At 40.7% G+C, this 27,808-nt stretch overlaps 1 protein-coding gene across 2 annotated transcripts in view; it reads right to left on the bottom strand.

Moving 5' to 3' along the window:
- The window catches only part of LOC147636588 (thiol-disulfide oxidoreductase LTO1-like), an 81,812-nt gene that overhangs the window by 36,744 nt on the left and 17,260 nt on the right, over positions 1-27,808 (bottom strand). Inside the window, exons 3-5 of one of the 2 annotated variants that reach the window (XM_086800009.1) lie at positions 21,653-21,954; positions 21,420-21,532; positions 13,026-13,173 (exon numbers count right to left, since the gene is read on the bottom strand). In XM_086800009.1, the coding sequence (XP_086656135.1) occupies positions 13,026-13,173; positions 21,420-21,532; positions 21,653-21,954 (563 nt within the window). The remainder of the gene's footprint in view (positions 1-13,025; positions 13,174-21,419; positions 21,533-21,652; positions 21,955-27,808) is intronic. The other variant, XM_086800010.1, reaches the window with a different exon arrangement.

Below are 27,808 nucleotides of genomic sequence, written 5' to 3' on the forward strand. Positions count from 1 at the left end.
AAAGTGTTATTTTTACCATTTTTATTTCATGCATAGAAGTATGCATAATGGTTAAATTTTTATATTAAAAGTGTTACTTTTACCATTTTTATTTTCATGCATAGAAATATGCATAAAGGATAAATTTTTATATCAAAAGTGTTATTTTTATCAATTTTTATTTTCATGCATAGAAATATGCATAAAGGATAAATTTTTATATCAAAAGTGTTATTTTTATCAATTTTTATTTTCATGCATAGAAGTATGCATAAAGGATAAATTTTTATATCAAAAGTGTTATTTTTATCAATTTTTATTTTCATGCATAAAAGTATGCATAATGGATAAATTTTTATATCAAAAGTGTTATTTTTACCATTTTTATTTCATGCATAGAAGTATGCATAATGGTTAAATTTTTATATCAAAAGTGTTACTTTTACCATTTTTATTTTCATGCATAGAAATATGCATAAAGGATAAATTTTTATATCAAAAGTGTTATTTTTATCAATTTTTATTTTCATGCATAGAAGTATGCATAAAGGATAAATTTTTATATCAAAAGTGTTATTTTTATCAATTTTTATTTTCATGCATAGAAGTATACATAAAGGATAAATTTTTATATCAAAAGAGTTATTTTTACCATTTTTATTTCATGCATAGAAGTATGCATAATGGTTAAATTTTTATATCAAAAGTGTTACTTTTATCATTTTTATTTTCATACATAAGAGTATGTATAAAGATATATTTTTATTATAAAAGTGTTACTTTTATAAAAATTGATTTTAATGTATAGAGGTATTTAAAAAAAAAGATAAATTTTAATCGGAGATCGACGTAAATGAATATTCCTCGAGAAATCCATGTTTTGAAATTGTAAACAAATATTCATCGTAGGAAATTTTAGAAAAAGAGAAACTAAGATAGTACCTTTCGAGAAGATAATTTTAGAGAGAACCTTTCAGACCTAAACTTGGACTCAGATTATTGATCAAGGCCTAATTCCTTCGTGAGTTTCAATCAATGACGATGTGCCCAGTTCGGGGAAAATGTATTCAATCATCCATCGAATCAAAAACTAAGTTAAGACTTGTGACTTGATCTAAGAATCAAGTTAACAGAATTTGAAGAATTCTGTTTGGAATTGAAAATTGAATCTAGGGATTTATGATATACTCATGGTAGTCAAACAAAAATCAAAACTATAAACTTGCATAGAAACCCTGCCTTCTTAAAAGACTGTCTTACGCCAGAATGCTGGAGGGAGCATTTGGCATATATGTTTATCTAAGGGAAGTTGGTTGCAACAGCTGGCGGGGAGTGTTCGAGGGACAGCTCACGCGGCAAGGCTTGCCGAGGTCTTGACCAGCCTCGGTATGGTTAAAATGGTGCGCTTCCGGTACGATGGACGAGGGCCGACGAAGCGGTCCCTGAGTGAAGTGCCAGGACACCTAAGGAGGATCCTGGAGGGTTCTGACCAGGCGATGCACGGGCTCGCGGTGCCGAGGACATCCATGCGTATGTCGAGGAAGATATTATATGATGGACCTATGTTTTTTTTTAATAATCTATCACTGGATCTCGTTGTTGACTTGCTGGTCTTAACGGAGAGTCCAGAGTGATACTGTTTTGTTGAGAAACAAGGACTCAATGAAAATTTTGAAGTATGACATGTATAAATCGTAAATTGTTTATCAAGGATTGTTTTTATTAAAGTTTTAATAAAGAGGAGTGCGTGCGTATCTGTTTTCTAAAGCTAAAGTTAAGAAAGGCAATTCAATTATGGGTGGGTGAGTACTTATTTGGTTCCACCGATTCCAGTGGTAGGGTGGTGGCTAACCCATGGGCCGGATGGGGTTAGGCTGGAATCAGTGAAGTTTTAATAATCAAATTGCAAAATCTTAGGATTACGCTAAGATTCGAGTAGTTAAATAATCTCCTGATAAATTTTTCAATAAGTAGACGGCTGTGCCTGACCTGGATCAGGAAAAAAGCGTTGAATTTACTAAAATGATCAAATTATATCAGTGATAGTTTTCTTCTATCTGGTTTATCCAGTTAAAGGATAACTTAGAATTGATCACGTTAGAAAAATTCGTTTAAAAAAAATAAAAAAATCATAATGGCGGAATCGCCCCGCTTTCCGGGCATGGAAATTTTTCCCGGTTTCGGTTTTTGGAGTGACCACCAGCCTAGTCTCGTGCCCGGACATTCGAGAGCGAGACTCCGAGTGAGAAATCCCGCCCCGCGCATGTGGGGGCTGCTTCCGCTGTTCGGCTACCGAGAGTCCGGCGCGCGGAGGGATCTCACAGTTGGTATCAGAGCGAAATTGAAAGCTAATAAAGATAATTAAATTCTTATCTGAAATTGGTAAAAGAATTCAGAAACAGCATTTTCATAATGTATTTTCATTCCGTAAGTTTCTTTAATGAAGAAATTTTAATCAAAGAAATTGTTTTTATAGATGGAAGTTCCCCATTTATCTGGTATTTCCGACCTCACCCAGTCTCAAGATATGATTGCATTTGCCTTCGAGCATCTCATCTCTTCCGCTTCAACTCGAATAAGCCGAACAAGACTCGCGCGCCATTTCGAGGATTTATATTTTCCTACCCCAGCGGAGAGAATTCAGCATAAGTGGTTTGCAGGGCAATATGTCCACGCCTCTTGCGACCGCCGTGCAATGCTGTGGGAGAACCTCTCATTGGCTATGATCTTGTTAAAGCTGAAAATCGTACGTGGCGTCATTTTGTATCATTCAACGCCTCGGAATTTCAGGCTTGCATGCCAAGTCTACAGACTTCTTAGTTGTTTTATTCCTAAATGGAATATAATAGCTCCCTTGTCAGTAAGTGGACATTTGTATCAGGGCATGGCTATGGCCCAATACCGTCGTCATATGCGTTTCCTGAGGAGATTTTGAATTCTGGAGCCGAGCTGCTCTATGTACATAATGCAACTTTTATATAAATAAAAAAATGTTTTCCGGAAAAAAAAAATTCCTGTTGTATAAATGATTGTTTACAGCAGTGGACGATCTGCTGATAAAGAAAAATCTATTATCGGACATATGTCATAGATCTCCAATAAGATCTTGTCTTGTTTAAGAAATTGTTTTTTTTTTGAACTCTCAAGTCATAGGATCTCATGAATAATATCAAAATAAAAATTTATTAATATATAAATTTTGGCAGAATCATGAGACGAGGAAACCGTGGTCGTCAGCCAGACCCTGTCTCTGAAGATGACGAGCTTGACCTTGATGTTCGCAAGGCTCTTCATAGGACTCAGCCAGGACCCTTCAAAGGAGAAGGGGAGAACTTGGGCGAGGCTGTGGAGAAATGGGTGGAAGCCATGGAAGAGTATTTTGACGTCACAGGATACAATCAGCGGAGCAAAATGGCTCTTGGCCGGCTGAAAATAGTGGAAACAGCCAGGGTAGCATGGAGGAACCACTGTGACACCAATCATCTGGACAGAAATACTCAATCCTGGAATGATCTAAAAACCTATCTAAGAAAGAGATTTTGCCCTCCTGGATTTTTAGAAACCAAAATGAACGAATTCTTAGAACTAAAGCAGGAGAGCAAAACCATCGAGGAATATCACCAGGCCTTTGCCCTTCTACTCAAATATTCACCACCTCTTGATGAAGAGCAACTCATGGCCAGGTTCATTCGAGGAATGAACGAACCCTTGGACACACTGGTCAAAAATGCCAAGCCAGTGTCCATGGCTGAAGCAGTAAGAATGGCAAAAGATTTTGCCAAAGCTTTTGTAGTAAAGGTCCCACCAAAACCTGCACCCTCTAACTTTAAGAGATTCCAAGCCCAGGGAAGTACTTCCAACTTTCCACCCCCAAAGAGGCAGCAAGGCCTGAATCAGAATCAGGATGCAGGAAGATTCAGAAGTGAAGGAAGACCCTTCCCCCAGAGTAATTTCTCAGGAACCTCACCACTTTCAAAAAATCAAAAGGATGAGCTCAGAACTGAAAATCGATGTTTTGGATGCCAGGGTTTTGGTCACCAGTTAAAAGACTGCCCGACTCCTACCATGTCAAGGGGACAAGGAAGTCAAGAACCCCGAATTCAGAGACCAACCCCTTTATTCCAGTCTAATCAGGGTCCGTCTCGCCCTAGCCAGGGAAACCCCAGAAGAATTCCAGCCCAGCCATCTGCCTCTATCCAGAGTAATCTCAGAACTCCTTCCCAGAATTGGAACAACAAAAGAGAAAGAGTTCTACCTCAGACTGCAGCAGCCAGAGCAGTCACAATTTCAGATGTAGTAGAAGAGGAGAAAGGGCAGATCTATGCTGCAATTGAAAATCAAGGGCCTAACCAGCAGTTCTCAGTCATCCATACTCCAGCAGAGTATCAGGGTAAGCCTTTCAAGCTTTTGATTGATTCAGGCAGTTCTCATTCATTCATTTCCCCTGGATGCTTGCGTAAGCTAGTCTTAGAACAGAAATCAGGGAAACCTATGCAAGTTGAATTGGCCAGTGGGAAGACTCTTTTCACTCACCATGAGACAGATCTTATCGAGTTCAATCTAGATGGTAATGTAACCGACTGTCAGTTCAAAGTCTTACCTCTAGGAGTTTTTGACGGAATCCTTGGAATGGATTGGCTCCACAAATATCAAGCTGACATACACTGTCACAATGGAACCATTTCCTTCCATGACCTTCACGGGAACAAAGTCCATGGAACTGGAGTTTCCGGATCCCCAAACCTTCAGTTAGTAAAAGCTTCCAGGTTACTGAAAGGACTTAGGAAGAAGCAGCAAATTTATGTTGTCAAAATGAACCCAGTAGACTCAAAACTTAAAGCTAAAGAACCAGAATGGTTAAGTGAATTTGATGATCTATTCCCATCAGAGCTAACTGAAATGCCTCCAATTCGGGAATTAGATCATGTGATTGAATTGACCCCCGGAGCTCAACCAGTAGCCCTACGCTCTTACAAAATGCCAGTTCCTGAAGCCATCGAACTCAAGGAACAGCTTAGGCAGCTGTTAGAACAAGGGTTTGTAAGACCCAGTGTTTCGCCTTGGGGTGCGCCAGTTCTCTTTCAGAAAAAGAAAGATGGAACACTTAGACTCTGTGTGGACTACAGAGGTCTAAATCAGCTGATAGTTAAGAATAAGTATCCTATCCCAAGGATTGATGAGCTTTTGGACAGGTTAAATGGAGCCCAGATCTTCACAAAAATAGATCTCAAATCCGGGTATTACCAGATCAGGATCAATGATCCAGATATACCAAAAACAGCCATCAATACTCGCTATGGGCATTATGAATTTACTGTCATGCCGTTCGGATTAACTAATGCCCCAGCTACATTCAATCGCCTAATGCAGGACATCCTCAGAGAATACTTGGATGACTTTGTTCTAGTTTTCTTTGATGACATTCTGATTTACTCAAGAAATGCAGCCGACCATGAGACTCATGTCCGAAAAGTTCTTGAGGTTCTAAGGAAGCATCAACTCTTTGCCAAAAAGAGCAAATGCACTTTCTCTGCCGACCACGTTGAATACTTGGGTTTCCTGGTATCCAAAGATGGAATTTCTCCAGATTCCGCAAAAATCCAAGCTGTCATAGATTGGCCCGAACCAAAGACAGTGAAAGAAGTCAGAGGATTCTTGGGATTGACTGGTTGGTATAGAATTTTTATACCAAAATATGCTCTCATAGCTTCCCCCCTGACTAACCTTCTCAAAAAGAATATCCCATTTCAATGGTCTGCCAAGTGCCAAAGTGCTTTTGATAAGCTGAAGACCGCCTTGGTAACCAGTCCCATTCTGAAACTGCCAGATTTCTCTCTACCCTTTAAGGTAGTAACTGATGCAAGTGGTTTTGCCCTGGGAGGTGCACTCATGCAGGAAGGTCATGCAGTGGCCTATGAATCCCGAAAGCTCAGAACACGAGAGGAATTATGCTGTCCACGACTTGGAATTGCTTTCAGTAGTCTATGCCTTAAAGTTGTGGAGACATTACCTACTGGGTAAAAGGTTTACTTTGATGACAGATCATCAGAGCTTAAAGTGGATCTTTACTCAGAAGGACCTCAACATGCGCCAAAGAAGGTGGATGCAGACCTTGCAGGAATTTGATTTTGAAATCAAGTACCGCCCAGGCAAAGAGAATGTGGTAGCAGATGCTCTCAGCAGAAAAACCTCCTTGCTTGCAATTACTGTAATATCAAATCCTTTGATTACTCAAGCAAGTGAGAAGATCATGCAAGATAGATTCTTTGGCCCTATTGCTACCCTACTTATGCAGGAAAGCAAAACTCCACAGGAGTTGAACAGAGTTCAAGGGTACAGCCTGGATGATGGCATTATGTATTATAACCGCAGGTTATGCATTCCCAATGATGAGGGGACCAAGGACCAAATTCTGAATGAAGCCCATGACAGCCTTATTGCAGGACATCCAGGTTTCATCAAGACCTACATGTCCGTAAAGAAAAGTTTCTTTTGGCCTGGTTTGAAAAAGGATGTGCTGAATCATGTACGTCAATGTCTGACATGCCAAAAAGTCAAAGCTGAGAGAGTAAAAATGCCTGGGAAGTTACATCCATTGGACATCCCCCAGATGAAGTGGGAATGTATCAGTATGGACTTCATTACTGGATTACCTTCAGTGCAATCAGGTTACAACTCCATCTTCGTGGTAGTCGACAGACTAACCAAAGTTGCCCATCTGATTCCAGTAAAAGAAACCTACACTGCAGTGGATGTGGCCAGAGTGTTCCTCAAAGAAATCTTCAGATTGCATGGCCTACCGAGGAGAATAGTAAGTGACCGAGATCCCAAATTTACTTCAAGGTTTTGGACTGCATTTTTTGAAGCAGTGGGAACTTTCTTGGATCTCAGCACAGCTTATCACCCTGAGACCGATGGTCAAACTGAAAGGGTAAACCAAGTAATTGAAGATATACTTCGGACATGCTGTGGCAGAGAACCCAAGAAGTGGCTAAGCTATCTGCATCTAGTCGAGTTCGCCTACAATGCTTCTTATCACCGAAGTATCGGGATGAGCCCTTTTAAAGCTCTGTATGGACAAGATTGCTTAACTCCATTAACTTGGTCTGACCCATTGATTAAGGTCGAGATGTCCAGACAGATGCTTGACGACATGGAGCAACAGATGCAGTCAATTCGTAAAGATATTAAAGCTGCCCAGGATAGACAGAAGCAATATGCGGATAAGAAGAGGACAAATAGAGAATTCAAAGAAGCAGATATGGTCTTCATTCGAGTACGGCCCAAAAGAAGTTCCTTATCTCTTGGGAAGTACAAGAAGTTATCACCCAGATATTGTGGGCCATATCTAATTACAAAGAAAGTAGGTGACTTAGCCTACGAGCTTCTTCTGCCTCCTCATCTCAAAATTCACAATGTATTTCATGTAAGCCTTCTAAAGGAATATGTGCCAAACTCAAATCATATGCTTGATGATGAAATCCTAACCTCTTCAACCCAAGGACAGATGGAACTCCAACCTGAAGAAATTCTCGATATTCGAGAAAAGCTTCTCAGGAATAGAATTCTCAGAGAATTATTAGTAAAATGGAAGTTCTATCCTTTTGAAGATGCCACCTGGGAGAAAGAAGCCGATCTGTTGCGGGATTATCCCCAGTTTGCGAGATGAGGACATCTCGCGTTTTTCAAGTGGGAGAGAATGTAAGATTCCTCCCCAGCCTCTCAAGATGTCCAGCATCTTCCCGTGTAATCAAATCCCTCTTCAGAAATATAAAAGATCTTATTTCTAAGTGTTTTAGCCTAGAGAGAGAAAATTATTCTAGAGAGAGAACATTCAGATTATGAATATTTTTGGATAGAAAAATAACTCATCCTATTAAAATAAGTTTCCCTGAAACAGAAATTCAAAAAGAATTTTCCAATGTACAATTGGAATTAATTGGAAATAGGTATAAAGGACCTTAGTCTAAGGGTCTAGATTTTCAGAAATTTTTGGATTATGGTCCAATTAAGGTTCCTATGGACCAATAGCATCAATCCATGTGTAGGGAGGAGATAAATCCAATTTGTAAAAGAAGATACCCAAAAATGAGTAAATGCTCACATAAGATGAAGAGTTGAAAATGTACAAGGTTTATTAGTAAAAAAACTATGAGCAATATTAAAAATATGAGATATTTTGGGTATCCAAAAATGAGTAAATGCTCACATAAGATGAAGAGTTGAAAATGTACAAGGTTTATTAGTAAAAAAAAACTATGAGCAATATTAAAATGATTCCATTATGACACATATGTAAGGAAGGGGAGTTCTTTAAAGGAGGTGCATATTTCACATATGATGAAGAGTTGAAAATGTACAAGGTTTATTAGTAAAAAAACTATGAGCAATATTAAAATGATTCCATTATGACACATATGTAAGGAAGGGGAGTTCTTTAAAGGAGGTGCATATTTCACATAAGATGAAGAGTTAAAAATGTACAAGGTTTATTAGTAAAAAAACTATGAGCAATATTAAAATGATTCCATTATGACACATATGTAAGGAAGGGGAGTTCTTTAAAGGAGGTGCATAATTCACATGCTTGAATGAGTTTTAAACTCATAAAAATTGAGATATTTCATCTCTCCTCTCTCCTAATTCAAGTCTAGTTCCAAAAAGTTAGCTTAACCGACCTAAAAATGGTCAAAAATTGACCAAATTGATTTGAAAAATTCTAGAATCAGTTTGTTTGGTTAGGAGCTCAATTTTTCCTATAAATAGAAGCCTCCCCCTTGTTGAAAAATAGATAGTGTTTATGCATCGTTCCTCTACTCCACCTAAGCCAAGAACTGTGAATTCATTTAATAATTCACTAGTTTTTGGAGCTTCCCTCTTTCTTCAATCCCCATTAGTGGCTCCATCAACATACTTAACCAATTGATTGGTTGGGGGCCTCTACCGTGAACAAAGAATCAAGCAAGTTGTAAGGTAATTAGTGAATATTGATCTTTCTATAATTTCTCAATGTTTCTCTCTTCTCAACCCCTCTCAAGCTTGAGAAGCTTAATTGGTATGTTTTTTTTTAATACTATTGAAGTTAATTGGTGAATAGTAGTGAAGAGTTACATAATTTAATAAATGCTATTGAAGTTAATTTCCATTTATGTTTAAATTCTAATGATTTTTATGTAATTTCTCTCTCTCACTCAAGAAATGGTCATACTCATGGCCCATTCTCAATCCAAATCAAGCTTTTCATAAAGCTTTTCCTTAACTCAAGATTAAGCTATGCTTGAGGCCAAATTAATGACTTTTTTCTATGCTTTTAGTTTATGTATATTGATGATTCAATCCATTATGGATTTATGATCCAATTAGAGATCATATTAATTATTTTCTTAATGATAAGCTTTATCCCTTAGAAAAAAATTGAGATTTATCAGTCATAGTAGCGGAGCTATGGCAAAATTTTTATAAAAATTATGCATAAAATAATTTTATTCAAAGCATAAAATGAGGACTTCCTACCATATTCTAGGAATTATCATCCTAGATTAATTGAAAGAATTTCATTATAATCATGGAGATATTGAATTTTAATATCATGCATAATGGATAAATTTTTATATCAAAAGTGTTATTTTTACCATTTTTATTTCATGCATAGAAGTATGCATAATGAATAAATTTTTATATCAAAAGTGTTATTTTTACCATTTTTATTTCATGCATAGAAGTATGCATAATGGTTAAATTTTTATATCAAAAGTGTTACTTTTACCATTTTTATTTTCATGCATAGAAATATGCATAAAGGATAAATTTTTATATCAAAAGTGTTATTTTTATCAATTTTTATTTTCATGCATAGAAATATGCATAAAGGATAAATTTTTATATCAAAAGTGTTATTTTTATCAATTTTTATTTTCATGCATAGAAGTATGCATAAAGGATAAATTTTTATATCAAAAGTGTTATTTTTATCAATTTTTATTTTCATGCATAAAAGTATGCATAATGGATAAATTTTTATATCAAAAGTGTTATTTTTACCATTTTTATTTCATGCATAGAAGTATGCATAATGGTTAAATTTTTATATCAAAAGTGTTACTTTTACCATTTTTATTTTCATGCATAGAAATATGCATAAAGGATAAATTTTTATATCAAAAGTGTTATTTTTATCAATTTTTATTTTCATGCATAGAAATATGCATAAAGGATAAATTTTTATATCAAAAGTGTTATTTTTATCAATTTTTATTTTCATGCATAGAAGTATGCATAAAGGATAAATTTTTATATCAAAAGTGTTATTTTTATCAATTTTTATTTTCATGCATAGAAGTATACATAAAGGATAAATTTTTATATCAAAAGAGTTATTTTTACCATTTTTATTTCATGCATAGAAGTATGCATAATGGTTAAATTTTTATATCAAAAGTGTTACTTTTATCATTTTTATTTTCATACATAAGAGTATGTATAAAGATATATTTTTATTATAAAAGTGTTACTTTTATAAAAATTGATTTTAATGTATAGAGGTATTTAAAAAAAAAGATAAATTTTAATCGGAGATCGACGTAAATGAATATTCCTCGAGAAATCCATGTTTTGAAATTGTAAACAAATATTCATCGTAGGAAATTTTAGAAAAAGAGAAACTAAGATAGTACCTTTCGAGAAGATAATTTTAGAGAGAACCTTTCAGACCTAAACTTGGACTCAGATTATTGATCAAGGCCTAATTCCTTCGTGAGTTTCAATCAATGACGATGTGCCCAGTTCGGGGAAAATGTATTCAATCATCCATCGAATCAAAAACTAAGTTAAGACTTGTGACTTGATCTAAGAATCAAGTTAACAGAATTTGAAGAATTCTGTTTGGAATTGAAAATTGAATCTAGGGATTTATGATATACTCATGGTAGTCAAACAAAAATCAAAACTATAAACTTGCATAGAAACCCTGCCTTCTTAAAAGACTGTCTTACGCCAGAATGCTGGAGGGAGCATTTGGCATATATGTTTATCTAAGGGAAGTTGGTTGCAACAGCTGGCGGGGAGTGTTCGAGGGACAGCTCACGCGGCAAGGCTTGCCGAGGTCTTGACCAGCCTCGGTATGGTTAAAATGGTGCGCTTCCGGTACGATGGACGAGGGCCGACGAAGCGGTCCCTGAGTGAAGTGCCAGGACACCTAAGGAGGATCCTGGAGGGTTCTGACCAGGCGATGCACGGGCTCGCGGTGCCGAGGACATCCATGCGTATGTCGAGGAAGATATTATATGATGGACCTATGTTTTTTTTTAATAATCTATCACTGGATCTCGTTGTTGACTTGCTGGTCTTAACGGAGAGTCCAGAGTGATACTGTTTTGTTGAGAAACAAGGACTCAATGAAAATTTTGAAGTATGACATGTATAAATCGTAAATTGTTTATCAAGGATTGTTTTTATTAAAGTTTTAATAAAGAGGAGTGCGTGCGTATCTGTTTTCTAAAGCTAAAGTTAAGAAAGGCAATTCAATTATGGGTGGGTGAGTACTTATTTGGTTCCACCGATTCCAGTGGTAGGGTGGTGGCTAACCCATGGGCCGGATGGGGTTAGGCTGGAATCAGTGAAGTTTTAATAATCAAATTGCAAAATCTTAGGATTACGCTAAGATTCGAGTAGTTAAATAATCTCCTGATAAATTTTTCAATAAGTAGACGGCTGTGCCTGACCTGGATCAGGAAAAAAGCGTTGAATTTACTAAAATGATCAAATTATATCAGTGATAGTTTTCTTCTATCTGGTTTATCCAGTTAAAGGATAACTTAGAATTGATCACGTTAGAAAAATTCGTTTAAAAAAATAAAAAAATCATAATGGCGGAATCGCCCCGCTTTCCGGGCATGGGAATTTTTCCCGGTTTCGGTTTTTGGAGTGACCACCAGCCTAGTCTCGTGCCCGGACATTCGAGAGCGAGACTCCGAGTGAGAAATCCCGCCCCGCGCATGTGGGGGCTGCTTCCGCTGTTCGGCTACCGAGAGTCCGGCGCGCGGAGGGGGCGGAGGGATCTCACAATGGAGGTGCCTCCATCTCATAGTATGTGCCGCATCGGACACTGGCGGATCTCCTCAATATCCTCTGAGAGAGAGAGAGAGAGAGAGAGAGAGGAGCCTAGAAGCCAAGGACGGGAAACACTCAAGGCTTCAGGACCAAGCACACAAGAAGTGGTAAAGAAAGTGGAAGCAATGAAGGAAGTGGAAGACCCGGAAAACATGTGACTAGGAAAGAAAACAAGCATAAAGGAGAGAAAATCAAAGGAAAAGGTCCGTAAGGCTGGACAAACAAGGTGTGGGCACTCATTGGCCACCCGTACTATGAGGCGTAAGACACTGGTAGTGGTGCTAAGCACATAAGAAGCACAAAGAAGGAAAGTTATATAGATACCATCATAAGGCCAAATGCTTACGAATAATTTTAAAAGAAAGAAGAGAATCACTAAAAGTCTTAATATAGACACCCAACAAGAAATAATAATAATAATAATAATAATAATAATAACTTGCAAAACAAGACAAATACATAATTAAATCACACACACCCACATACACACATAAATTCTTTATTGAACCACAACAAAAGAATTTCTAACAAACAAGCTAAAAAAATTTTGAATGACTAATTAGCAACAACAAAACAAACAAGGAAAGGTGATGTTTTTTTTCTCTTTCCTTCTTGTTTCTTTTTTTTTCTTTTTCCTTTTTCTTTTTTTTGGGGGGGGGGGGGGGGGGGGGGGGGATGCTTTATCTTAACAACAACATGGTCTCTTTATGCTTCCCCTCATTCATAGAAGCTGGACAAAATGGAAGATAAAGAAGCCCTATCACGATAAGAGAAACGATCCAAAAAGTAGCCAAACAAAACAATAATCCCATGTCATGTCAACGGGAGATATAATTGAGCTGCGCTCAATATTGAAGCTCTCTGGAAACAAATAAAACCTTATGGCATTCATGCACAAACTTATAAGGAGACCCAGCTTACAAGGTATTAGAAAATACCTGCTTCTGCTCAAAACAATGAGAGCACCAGAATGCACCATACATCTTTGCTCCTACTGATTGAAGATGCTTCGCCAAAGATAGAGTCACAGAACTTGAACTTGTCGTTACCTGCGGCTCCACAGGTGGAAGGTCTATGCCTGCTGATCTGCAGTCCATAAGAGTGAAATCATGCCTTTGCTTGAACAACCCATCACTTGGACTAAATTTCAAACAGTTCGCAGCATAAAATCAGTGAACACAAAAAAATCTCACACGCCATTTCTATTCTTTCACAAAACACTGTACATCTTTAAAAAAAACTAAATTATTGAGAAAATAAACACCTTGTGAGAAAGGTTCAGAATTCATATGTAGATGGACCTTGCAAAGCATTATTAATAAACTACCCAAACACTAGTTCACATGTAGATGGGCCTTGCAAAGCACCAAGACGTCCAGAAGGCTAGGATGTACAAGCTTTGAGAATTGGATATTATTCAGTGACAAAGAGCTAGGCACTCTTGATTTTGTTGATTGTGTCCAAAAAAGGATGACACAGACTAATGAGATGGCAAAAAAGCCTTTGGACGCTCAAAGAAGCGTGGGAAAACTACTCTTGTAGGCCACAAGAAGCAACCTGCACAAGGGCCATGTGAACCAGATATTAAGGAGGACACTTTTGAGTGTTTTTATGGTGACCAAACCACATTCTTTTGAAAATGGTGCACATTTTGAATAAGGTTATAACAAGGGCAACTGGCATTTTAATACATGTGAAAGGGATTACTCATGCAGTCACCCAGTTTCGCTTGTTGCATGATTGGATACTCTATTTATATTTGGACACTCTATTTATGTTTTTCAGCACACATTTAAGAGTGTGGAAGCACTAGAGAGAACCATTTCTACAGTCTATGCATCACAACGGGCAGGCACGTACACTTCCATACAACTTCTGCACCCTGTCCATACACTGAACATGCAGCCGTATGCCTGCTGTACCTGCTGTTTTGGCTGTACTGCCTGACATAACTGTACCATCTTCTATATGTGCTGTACATGTACCAGCTGTACTACCTGCAGTTTTGTTTGTACCAGTTACTGTATCGGCTGTACCATCTTCTGTACTTACTGCTATACACATTGTACCAGCTGTACAGCTTACTGTACCTGCTGTACCAATCATACCACCTACTGTACCTGTCATACCAAATTGTTATACTTCAGGTACCCATTATTGGGCACTCTTTCCAGGTGGTGGGTGCCCTTCCCTTGTGAAATTGCAAGAAGCTGGTACACACACAAGTACACATATAGATGTATTCATGGGCAAGAGTGATGTATCCTTTATGTTGATATTCCAAACAAGCGTTCAGATGCCCATTGTACTTGATTCATCACGAGATGTACTTACCGTCTCCATGTGGAAAAGTGAGAGGCCCCTCGCTTGTACAAAGTAAAATACTCCTGGGTCAATAAAATATTCCAAGAACGGGGGTGGGGGGGGGGCGGGGGGGGGGGGGGGGGGGGGGGGGCGGGGAAGCCCATTTGGGCCCCAATGTAGTGACATTTTTTACAGTTTTGTGTTAAGGTTGCTATGTAGAGATGGGGTTCAAGGTATTGCTTCTTGACATGCAGGTGTGGGTTCCCCTTTTGCTAGAGAAGCATGTGGCCATTTCTTCTTTGGACATGGCCTGCTCCCAGATTGGGTTTGGTTTTTCTTGGGGAGACACTAATAGTTATGAGAATTCACGTTTTAACATGGGGATGTTTGGTCCACATGACCTTATCCAGATGACCGGTGAAGTTATGGGATCCCCGTACATGTTTTATTTGATGATGGTAGTACTTATAATTTTATTGATGCTTCTCTTATCCAAAAATTAAGTATCCCGGCAGCATTGAGTGACATTGGCTACATCAGCTTCTATAGGAGGTTCATCATGAGTTCGTAAACATTGTAGCATGAGCTTACAAAGGCAGATTCTAAATTTCGGTGGGGACGAAGAAGAATCTTTTCAAAAGCTGAGGGAGATTGGTTGCCCACAGCCCCCAATCCTGAAATAACTCCGGTGGGATGTCATCTTCCACGTAAATGTGGATGCATTGGGAGTTACAATTAGAAGTATACTAGCATCACCTAAAGGTACAATAGATTTTCCGATATACTTTGCGAGTCCAAAATTTCTGGATGCATTGGGAATGACTCAGTTTGTAAAACTGACTATTAAGATGCACAATAATCTATCATACTTTGAGGAGTATCCCATGCTCCTTTGTGTAACATCCAATAAAGCGGGTTACAAATTTGAACAAGGGAGAAATGAATAGCCATGCTCTAATAATCTCTCTTTCCAAATCAGCTATAGCACCAAAGCGAATATGTATGAGCACCTTTGTGGAGGTATATGCTATTAAAAATAGGCTAAGTTGACCTACAAGATCACACAAGCAGCTCTTATACCCTATTATAGGCTAGTAGGAAGAGTCACCTTAACATGAGAACTCGAATGCAGATGCCAATGTGACTTTAGGAGAGAACAAGAAATACCAATGGATGCTGATGGAGTACTAGAATGGAAGCTCTAATATATCTGAGGAGAGCTACTTGACTAGTGAAAAACGAGTTTCTTTATATCCTCAATATATATACATCATTTAAATCTAAATTTAAATCTAAACACTCAATAAACACTCAATATATATACATATTTTGAAATAAATCTAAATTTCTTCACTAAACACTCAATGGACGTGTGTTTGCCTTAGGCCAAGCTCATGAAATGCCGAAATCAATTTAAGGTCCAAGTAAATGGTTAGTTATGAATAGTGCCATTTTCCATTGTAAAGCTCAAAAAGGGCACAGGATCTGTAACTTGCGGAGGACCCGGGGGTTTCGCAAAACACTTGACCATTAATGCAATTAAACAATTAAATGGGCCACATCCTTAAACATATGCCACTTCATTCCACGAACTGGAAAAGAGAGATGTCAGCATCTAACACCACATAGAGGTCGGAATGCCCCTTGCCCCCCCCCTGCCCCGGCGCGAGTATTTTATTACCCAAGAAGAATAATATCATGTACAAGCTTTGAGGGCCTTACTCTCCTCAAGAGAGATACCGGATTATCCACCATCATTCGACCATACACGGGCTCAACAAAAGAAGCCCCAAAATACCATGAATGTGTGTAAACCACCTCTTCCAGTGAGGGTACTAATCTTCCCCATCACCACGGGTCTTCAGGGTGCCTTATGTGATAGAAAAACTCAACAATAGAGCTAGTGCATCAAGTGCAATGCCGGTACAATAGGTAAATTGATTGGTACAGTGGTTGGTACAAGTACAAGGGCTGATACATCAAGTATAGTGGCTGAAAATCATAATACAATGATTAAATACCCTTGCCTTCAGTATTTCTTTGTGATGGAAGCCTTCAAAACAATTCCCAACATCCAGTATAATTCATGGGCAGCCTTCAAGAGAGAGAGAGAGAGAGCAGCCAGGGGCAGCCTCCTATAACAGTGGTAGAGAGCCATAACCTTGGAGTAGAGAACCACCAAGAATAGAGAGGAGTTGCCAACGTGGTAGAGGGTAGTTTGCAACAATAGAGTCTCCCTAAATGAAGAGAGAGGGCTCCAATTTATAGATTTGGGACCCCCATTAGTGAAAATGGAAAGAGAAGCCTATGATGACTAGCGTCACTACAGCCCGAAACGTTTCACCTCGAAACGCGGAGTTTCAACCCGAGACAAGTACAGACCGAAACGCCTACATATATATAATCAAGAGAGATGAGCAATAGAAAAAAAAACCCACAAAAAGAATAGTCGTTTCAACCGCACATTTCGGGCAAGTGTTTTAGTGAAACTTCGAAACATTTGAAACATTTCACATGTTTCACGTTTCAGGGTTGTTGAAACGCGTTTCACAATGACCATGATGATGACAAGTGGAGAGTGACACAAAAGCTGAAGTGACAAGTGAGAGACCACTTGTCTCACTTTGATCCACTTTCTTGCCACATGTCCCAATCAAAGAGGTGGGTCCTTCCATAAACTTTATCTCTAAAAATATCCCAACTAGTAGTCCGTTTGTCATGGGTACTTTGGCAACTCTTGGTATTTGCTCAATTTAAGACGTAATGACGCAAACAGAATTTCCATTGGAGTTGGGCCAAAAATAGCAACTGTCCTAAATTTTAGGAGCGTGATCTTTTGTATTCTAGGTGTTAGAAGTCATCTCCTATCTATACATATACACCACGGCCTCTGCTGTGGGTGTGCCCGCCCGTATTAGGTCTTTTCTCATTTTTCCCCACTCTCCATATTTTTTTCCCATTTTTTTCCTATTTTTCCATGGCTTGGGTGGCTGCCCTGTGATGGCAGGATGTCCCAGTTGCTGGCTGACTGCATGTGTTCACATTCTGGAGCAGGCCGACTGCTGTAATCTAATCGTGGACCTCTCAGATGCTGGCCGACTCTTTTTCTGCTGGCCGACTGATGACATATGCTGGTCGTGGGCTTTTGGGTCCTGTCGGCTGTCCCTTCTACTGGCCGACTGCTCTCTTGGAGCCATATAAAATGGCCCCATAGCCCCCATGCCATTGTATCATGTTTTCAAGATGTTCCTTGTGTATATAGAGCAGAGTTACACGCCTTTCTCTCTCTCTCTCCATTGCTATATTTTTTCTGCACTTGCTCTTGTGTTCTTAGATTTTGTCTTCATCTCCACTGCATATTCTGACATGGTATCAAAGCCCTAGGCTCTTGATAGATCTTGGGAATTTTGTGAGCAAGAGGGGGACTGTTGTGTTGCTTGGTGGACTGTTTTGGACTGTTCGGGAAGAGGAGAAGCAAGAGGAAGGTGGGCTGATTTGCTGGACAGCCACTTGCAGGTTTAAGTTCTTCTTTGTTCCCACCCACCCACCCTTTTCAGTTACATCCCCGCAATGGCAGATCTACTTGAGATGGCTGAGAGACATGTGAAGATCCCGACACTCCCCACGTTCCCAGTGGACCGTCAGTTGGACGGGAATAACTACGGCATAGTGGAATCTGTTCTGGAGTCATTCGACCTTGCTAAGTTCATCGTTGTTGGGGTTCCACGGCCGGAGGTAGAGGAAGGGGAGTTACTGCCGATTCGTAAGGACCGGGAGGCACAGGCACAGTTGTGGGATCGTGTCAATGCCAGGGTCCGTTCATTCATCTTCCTCAACTGCACACCGCAAGTAATCAATCATATAAAGCATATGACATTGGCCAGAGGTATATGGCAGCATTTGGCTTCTCTTTATAACAGGGTATCGCCCATGAAGAGGATTTCCTTGGAAGTACAGATGCGGGTTATGAACTCTGCAAAGTAATCGACGATGCGGGAGCACATTAGCAAGCTGCAGGCTCTTCAACAGGAAGTTCTTCAGGCTGGGAAGGAGATATCATCAGAGGATATGGCCATAACATTGCTGTCGCATTTGCCCTCTCAATACTCAACATTCTACTCGTCTTTGATTACCAGTGGGCAGGCTCAACACCATCACGTGGGAGGAGCTTGTACCCATGGTCTTGGACTAGGAGGAAAGATTCTCGAACCCTCCACAGGGCGGAGGTTCGGACGCCTTAACTGGCCAAGGGTCGAAAGGCCGTAACAACAAGGGCAAAGGGAAGGCTTCATCGGAGAAGTCTTTTGAGAAGATGTCCGACGTAGACCGCGAGAAACTAAAGGCGGAGAGGACCTGTAATGATTGTGGCGAGAAAGGCCAATATTGTAGGCAGTGTCCCAAGCGGAACACCGAGAAGGGTGAAGAATCCTCAACAGCAATCATGAAGACTCCAGCATTTGTGCACCTGGAGGTGATGGACACCGATGTTCATTTTCTACGGGCAGGGAGGACGTTGGAGAACTCGCCGCTACGGATACTCGGGAGTGGATTCTAGACAGTGGTGCTTCCAAACACATGACTCCTTCCCGTTCAGATTTACAGGATCTCAGCAGGTATTCTGGTCACATTCTTACTAGGAATACATCCACTATCCCAGATCACAGTGAGGGCAGGTTGGATATAGTTCTCGATGGCAGAGGGGGGAAGCATTCCTCCCAAGTGTTGTATGTTCCGTCACTTGGTTTTCATCTGTTGTCAATGCATCAGGTTTGCAAGACTGGCGTACAAGTGGAGTCTGATGAGCATTTTGTTGCTCTCCAGGACAAAGCAACAGGCCAGGTAGTTTGGGAAGGCGGAATGGAGAATGGAGTTTACAAACTTTTAGCACTCTCTCTCCCAGGTCCTCAGTTTTGTGATGACTGGCAGTCTGGTAATGGCCACTTAAGTGTGGATACGTTGCAGGTGCAGGCTTTCCGGGACCAGATGGAGGATAGCTTGCCAATTGATGGCAACAGTTGGCAAGAACTTCCAGTACAGATGTTGGTAGTTCTTGTGTTCGTCAGTCAGAGGAAACTTTACAAGTAACTTATGCTCTGATGTCTCGTAGTATTCGGGACAAAGAAACTCCTGTAGATGAGGAAGTTCTTTCCACGGGGACCTCTTGGAAAGCCAAGCAAGTGACAGTTGATTACTTGCAGAAGGAGGTGGATGTTGCACATTCTCCAAGCTTTGTGGTTCTGGATTCAGAGGGGGTTGGTTACAGGTTTCCGAAGGCGCTCAAAAACAAAATGGTTCATTGATTTGGTTGATGATTACCAGATTGGACGGGAGCTTCTTGATGAGGAAGTTGAGCTCATGTTTACGGAGGACTCTTTGGGAGGCAGGATTGTGTATCTTGTGGTTTCTACAACATGCGAAGGATCTTGGACTCTTTTACACTAGAAAGGGATTGATGGATGGAGTCCGACTCCACGGTTGGAGTGACTCAAATTGGGGAGGAGATCCAAACAAATCTACTTCAGGTGACAGTTTTACCCTCGGCTTAGGAGCAGTTTTATGGAGCAGTAAGAGGCAGCCATCTATTGCCTTGTCGTCTCGACAGAGGTAGAGTACCGAGCTGCCTGTGATGCTGCTTGCGAGGTGGTGAGGTTGCAGAGGTTACTTGGCAGAATTGGGTTTCCACTAGTGGAATCCTTGGTCATCCATAGGCACTTTGTTCATGAAAAGATCGTTGCTGATGACATCTTGCCAGAGTTCTGTTCGATGGAGGACAGTGCGGTAGACCTCCTCACGAAGTCGCTATCTCAAGCATTGCTCCAGCAGCACTCCAGCTCCCTGGGGTTAGTTTCACAGCCAGGAGCTGAGAGGGGGTGTTAGAAGTCATCTCCTGTCTATACATATACACCAGGGCCTCTGTTGTGGGTGTGCCCGCCCGTGTTAGGTGTTTTCTCATTTTTCCCCACTCTCCATATTTTTTCCCCATTTTTTTCCTATTTTTCGATGGCTTGGGTGGCTGCCCTGTGATGGCAGGATGTCCCAGTTGTTGCTGGCCGACTGCATGTGTTCACATTCTGGAGGAGGCCGACTGCTGTGATCTGGCCGTGGACCTCTCAAATGCTGGCCTACTCTTTTTCTGCTGGCCGACTGGTGACATATGCTGGTCGTGGGCTTTTGTGTCCTATCGGCTGTCCCTTCTACTGGCCGACTGCTCTCTTGGGGCCATATAAAATGGCCCCATAGCCCCCATACCATTGTATCATGTTTTCGGGATTTTCCTTGTGTATATAGAGCAAAGTTACACGCCTCTCTCTCTCTCTCTCCATTGCTGTATTTTTTCTGCACTTGCTCTTGTGTTCTCAGATTTTGTCTTCATCTCCGCTGCATATTCTGACACTAGGATAATCCCCCATTCCCAAAACTTGTACTTTCCGAATATTTAGATAACCTGGAGTCCCCCAGACCCCTTTCATACTAGGAAATGTCCAAGCTACTGATAGGATCAAGTCCCCCACCATAGCGATAAGCAAGAATTTATGTATACCCAGTCTAATTATAGACTACTTCTTTCATCAATGAACACCCTTTGACAAAGGTCTCGCAACACTTTTGTGCAAAAAAAAAATTAGCAGAACACCCAACTCAAAAGAGAAGAGCTCTTTGTATCCATAGTTCGGAATCCTGACTTGCTTAATTTAGAGATGGGTCTCTGCACATTATTGTATCCTGTCATCTTTGTCTCACTGAGATCTTACACCTGTTCAAATAGGTAGAAAATCTAGCCATGCTTGGCAGTTGCAAATACCTTCAGCTTCGATCATGGTGACCACAAGCCAAAACAAACATCTGAACTCTGGTTAAGAGGTAGTTATAGAAGTGAAGAATTCACTGGCCAAATCTTTTTTTGTTCAAAGAAAAAATATGAAGAGGTACCAATTCACAAGCAAGACATGCATCTTGCGCCAAAATCAAAAGATCAGGGTAGCAGAGCATCACTCTGCCGTGATGGAAGGGGAGCTGCATCAACTCACCCTGTCGAAGCAGGAGCTATGTCTGCATATGCAGATGACAAAGCGATTATCACTGCAGCTGTGACGGCTATCTGCAATCCAGCAGCTTGTTTGATCTCCTGCAAGCTGAACCTCTGCAGCCCAACAACAGTAACAACAAGACCGTGCAATTAAACACACATGTCAAACACGAAAACTTCCTTCAACCAAAAAAGACCCTACACAGATCATGAAATTTTCTACCTTTAACATACATTTGCAATCCATGTTCCAAGCTTGCCGAAAAAAGGGCCTCGCACCCGTAATGTAAGGAGAAGCAAGCTGACTGATAGGAATGCTGATGCCATGCAATAGGCGCAAGACGCTCCTTCCAGCTTTGTTGATAAGATATACATGAAATATATGCTTGCACTAGCCATAGCACCCGTACTTCCCAAGAGAAGCCAACGAACGATATCGACAACAACTGGTTCCTCTGAGGTCCTTGTGGTGCCAAGAAATCCTAGCAAGGCCACTGTCCCATATGCTAGAACACCAACCACGGATAGAGGCACCCCTGTGGCACATAACAAAAGTCAAAACAAAACAAACAATAATACCAACATAAAATCAAACGCAAAAAAATAGGCAAAGGCTCTCAGAAATTCCATGTCTGAATTGTATATGTCAAGTGCAATTGGCAAAAGACAATACAGATTTGTGCATACAATAATTGTAGTTAAATGCAGTCTTGTTAAGAATCGTGTTTTTTTAAAAAACGCGTCCTTGTTGTCAATGACGATTGAGTGTGTCTTCTTCCATGTATAAAAGCATTATAACAAGCCAGCATGCAAACTTCAATTTAACAGCATTATAACAAGCCAGCATGCGGACTTCAATGCTTTTTCAAACATAAAAATTAGATGCATGAATGACCTGGGGTTTCCTTTCTCATTTAGGCAGGAAACTCATATTCTAGTGCCTGCCAACTGGCCCCCCAATCAACACTTCCTCCTTAGCCACCCTCACCTTATCAGTCTCAATTAGGTGATGCAAAAAAGTCTATGGAACTATCACACTATGGTGCCTGTGTTTTCTTCATTAACGCCAAGAAATTATCAAACTAGCTCCAGCATGCCACTTTTCTTTGAGCTAAGCCAGTAGGCATGTGAAACCACAATCAACACATCCTCCTTAAAGGCCCCTCGCCTTATTAGTCTCATGAGGTGAAGTTAGCACGGCTATGGAATGGTGACTGCTTTTTTCATTTACATCAAAGTGTCCTTTTTCATCTCCTGTCTTTATTGAGACACCAGGGCCTCTGTTGTGGGTGTGTGTCACCATTTGGCCACCCAATTGGTCCTCCCGTGCTTTCTTATCATGTATGTACATTGGACTAGTGTCCATGGCAGTTGTTTATGCCGGGGATTGATGCCACTCATGTGATACTGTAGACTTGGCTTTCCGTTGGGACTTGTGCCTCCGTGATTGATGTTCCATTGGGTCTGGTACCTCGTGTACTTGCCTGGAGCACGTCTATTTTGGTATAGTCTCATGAACGGGGATTGTCCATACCAATGTTGCAATGCATAGCATCTTTATGTGCTTGCCTGCAATTGAAATTGCATGTTGTTTTCATGCCTGCATGACCTATGTGTAGTTCCAGGCTAGGGAATGCCCGCCCGTGACCCGTGCGTGTGAAACTGTCTGCTGACATGGTTGTGTGGCATGTAAACAGGTGGTAAGTATTACCCAATCTAGGCTCAAATAGCCCTTAGGACTTAGCCAATATTTATAAGTGAGTGCGTTCCCACTTCATTAAAGTTTGGGCACCCAAAAGTCACTTACAAATTATGACCGCTTCCAAGCTCACACTCACTGAAGTCCCGAGGCGGACAAGACTCAATGTCCAGGACCTGATCCTCCCCTTTTACTCATAAATGGGCATCTCCCCATGTCCCTTCACCTGATTGGACCCCAATTCACTTACTTATTAAGAGAAAAATCGTGTTTTCTCTTCATGAAGATTTTTGGAGACTGAAAACTCTGTTTTTCCACCATTTCTCTCCATTTCCAAGCTCTCCATAGCCATACCCAACTTGCTAGGGTGTTTTCCAAGCTTCCAAGAGTGTTTCCAAGTGCTTGGTCTTTTTGTTGAAACCCTAATTTCAGCCTTTCTTTCTCAAGTTGAACCATAGGGGAAGCTTTCCCAAGGTTCCCTTCATCCTCTTGAAGACTTTTGACGCGAAGAAAGGCGACAAATCAAAGATCTCAACACTCCAAGGACTTCCATCGCGAAGACTTCCGCTGTTATCGACTCTACTTGCTATTGGTAAGCTTTTATGCTTAAATATGGAAGCAAGTAGCAGGAGAGAGGAACCGGATTACAAGATCACATACCCTGTGTAGTGTTCTCTTGTCCTACGTGCTCTCTTGCAAATTGTTGCTACCATGTGTTGGTGGAACAATAGAGAGCACATGGTAGAGAACATGGGCACTTGAGAGGGTAGTGTGGGTTGCAAGTCTACATCGACAACCACTTGTTTGCAATACTGTATTCATATGCATTGGAACGGAAATCTAGTCAGAAATGCCCATGACACTATGTACTTGATTCTCCCAATATTAATATACTTTATTTGAGGGAGAGGTCGGCCGTTCTAGCTCATTGTGTGTCTCTTGTCACCAAGTTACATTGGTATCAGAGCATACAGTTCTCTATCACTTCTATCGTGAGAGACGATCACCGTGAACACTATCTCTACACTTAGAACATTATGGACAGCCATACAATGAATGTTGGAGATGCTAACATAAGAGGCAGGGACAATGAAATGCATGCCTCCAATGCTTTACAGGATGAGTAAACTCATGTGGTGCACAATAGGGAACATGAATATTCGGGACAGCCGTCCCGTGGTGGCGGCAAAGAGAAGATGCAGGAATAAGAGTCCATAGTCTTGAGGGCTGAACTTACTCGTATGCAGGCTCTTCTCCACGCACATCAAGAAGAATTGAATCTCTACCGCTGCGAGGATCCATTGGTACATGACCGTTTGAAGGCCAAGAAAGCTGAATCTTATATGGATCATGCAATGGCAATGATTGCTCAAGAGTTACACATGCAACCGAGGGATGCAGCACGTGCATACTTGACTCGTACCGAGGATGCATATGTAGAAAAGGCAAACATCCCACATGTCTTGGAATCCCCACAAGTGCCCGAACAAGAACTTATGTCTAAGAGAATGAATCTCCATGCTATGGGAGAGAAACAATCAATGACTTCACGCCATGCAGGAATACCTTATGTAGCCCGTGAAGGATACAATGTTTATGACAGTGGTCAAAATGTATGTCAAATGCCATTGCTAGCTGACAATGTGCATGCACAACACATGCATCATGGGCTACAAATTTCTGTTGGTGCAGGTATTCCACGTATCTCTCATGCCTTCGAGTGTGCTCGTGAGAGAGAAGCTATGGCTGAAAATGTATCAATGCATGTTGAGGAGTCAGCCATGCCTCATGCTTACAGGGCACATGTATCTATGCCTTATGCATCACCTTTTGGTCCAAAAATGATGCCAGTCACAGGGGCTGTCCCAATGGACAAACATGGGGAAAAACATGTTGAGATGCACACACATGCATCAAACTCTCATGACTTCAAAGCCAGAGACAAATCTGTGAAGTTTGACTCATATCATGGGAAATATGATGCATCAAAGGCACTTGCTTTTATTGCCCAGTTTGATATTGCTCCCAGTGATGAGGATTTCACTCAGAAATCCATGATCCGGCATGTAAGCATGTTCATGAAAGGCACTGCTGCCCATTGGTGGCTCACGGAGAAGCTCTCACCGAATCCTGTTAGATCATGGGCAGAGTTCAAGGAGAGGTTCTATGCTCAATTCTTGCCTCCCAATGCATTGAATGAGATAACAATGAAGTGGGATTGGGTAAAGCAAAATGAGGGAAAATCAGTAAAAACATATGTACAAAAGTTTTGGAAAGTGCTCTTGGAGGTGTCTCCATTTATGCATGTCACCGAGGCGGAAAGGAAGAGAAGGGTTCAATCGGGATTGCAACCCGTGTACAAAGCAGAACTACAAATGTATCCTGGTCATACCTTACACAAATTAATCGTAGCCGCCACCGCCACCGACCAATTGGAACTCAAATTGAGTCAATCCAATAAGGCTAAACCCTCATTTCAAGGCAAAGAGAAGGCTGTCCAAAACCTGCAAAATGATGGACAGCCACCTAAAAAGGACCAAAACCAAGATAAAAATGGTCCAACGGCTCAAAATAACACTACCAACAAACGTCCCTTCAAACTGAGAGACTATGGTCTCACTCAGAAAAAGCAATATATGAGTGCACCGAGCATATTGCAAAGACATGCCCGCGTGATAATGCAAACGCATCAAAGCCTAATGTGCATATGGTTCTGGATGTGCAGGGTAACAATTCACGTGATAGCAAAGATAGGGTTGTATGTAAAGCTTGGGGACAGCTCAAAGATCAGCCCGCTTTGTTCATGTTTGATGATTGTGCATCTGAAAATTTCATATCCACACAGATGGCAGCTGCTTTGGGTATTGAAGTGGAGGACATGGGTCCTCAAATTGAAGCAAGGGCTGCCTTTGTTGGTAGAGAAGTGCAGGTCATGCCTATTTTTGGCAAGTTGCACATACACATTCAAGGCTATGTCGATCATGAGGATTTTCTTGTGGCACCTTTGAATGGCTATGATGTATTGCTTGGAAAGCCTTGGCATACACGTATTGATCCGTGCAAGGCTTACAAGACCACCAGGATCACCTTCATGCATAAAGGCCGAGAGCATGTACTTTATGCTGGTGAAAAGGGTGATACCATTCCCCTTGTATCTCATGTACAAATTAAGAAAGTAATGAAAAAGAGTGTTTTTGTGTACTTGATTTTTGTACGAGATCATGTTGAGAAAAATAATGTACATGTAAACACTCTTAGTAATGATAGGCTGAAATTTTTGCAAGAGCACAATGATTGTTTTGTTGATGAGTTACCAAATGAGTTACCACCTATACGACCGGAAGATCATTGCATTGATCTTGTGCCGGGTCGCTCACCACCTAATAGGCTAGCCTATTGTGTAAGTGCATCCCAAAAAGAGGAGATCGTGAAGAAAGTGAATGGTTTGGTTCAGCCAAGCTCTTCCCCATATTGTTCACCCGTCCTCTTGGTTCAAAAGAAGGATGGATCCTTTCGTATGTGTGTGGATTATAGAGCTTTGAATAAGCTTACCATCAAGAATTGGTTTCCGATTTCACGCATAGATGTCATCCTTGACAAGTTGGATGGATCGGCATGCTTTAGCCGAATTGATCTCAAGAGTGGATATCATCAAGTGCGTGTAGTGTCTAAGGATGTACACAAAACTGCTTTCAGAACAGCATTTGGGCTTTATGAGTATCTTGTTATGCCTTTTGGTCTTACAAATGCCCCGACTACATTCAATAGAATGATGGATCGCATATTCCATGGATACAGAAAATTTACAGGTGTCTTCTTTGATGACATCCTAGTCTTCTCGAAGACCGAAGAAGAGCATAAAGCTCATTTGGCTATTGTTTTTGAAGAGCTCCATAAGCATAAACTCTTCATAAATGCAAAGAAGAGTGAGTTCTTCTTGTCAGAGATACATTATCTTGGGCATATTGTGTCCAAAGATGGAGTGCGGATGGATCCTGCAAAGATTGATGCAATTCGGAATTGGCCCGAATCGAGTTCGGTGCATGAGATCCGTAGTTTTCTTGGATTATGCTCTTACTACCGCAGGTGCATTCGGCACTTTGCATGGATTGCTTCTCCTTTACATGATTTGACAAAGAAGAAGGCCGTGTTCAAATGGACTAATGTAGAGAGAGATGCATTCCTCAAATTGAAAGATGCAACTACTCATGGTCCAGTGTTGATCATCCCGGATTTGCAAAAGCCTTTTTGTGTGGAATGTGATGCATCTGGAAATTGCATGGGAGCTGTCCTTAATCAAGAGGGACATGCCGTGGCTTATGAGAGTCGTAGATTGCATGATGCAGAGCTATCTCTTGGCATTTATGAGAAAGAGCTCTTAGCTGTAATTCATGCACTTACTATATGGAAACATTACCTTCTTGGGGCTGATTTCACTGTGAAGACAAATCACCAGAGTTTGAGGTATTTTCTTACTCAAACTAAGTTGTCAGAGAAGCATATGAGGATGGCCAACTTCCTCTCTATGTTTCATTTTCAGATCTTGCACACCCCGGGAAAGAAGAATGTAGTGGCCGATGCATTGTCACGAAAGCCGTATGTAACAGCTATCTCGGTTGCCTCTCATGGGGACTTGTCTACTATGCGTGATTTGTATCATACGGATGCTGATTTTGCCACTATTTGGGCTG

This window comes from Cibotium barometz, chromosome 7 (genome assembly GCF_041138505.1).
Source record: "Cibotium barometz isolate CiBa-2024 chromosome 7, ASM4113850v1, whole genome shotgun sequence".
NCBI lineage: Eukaryota > Viridiplantae > Streptophyta > Polypodiopsida > Cyatheales > Cibotiaceae > Cibotium > Cibotium barometz.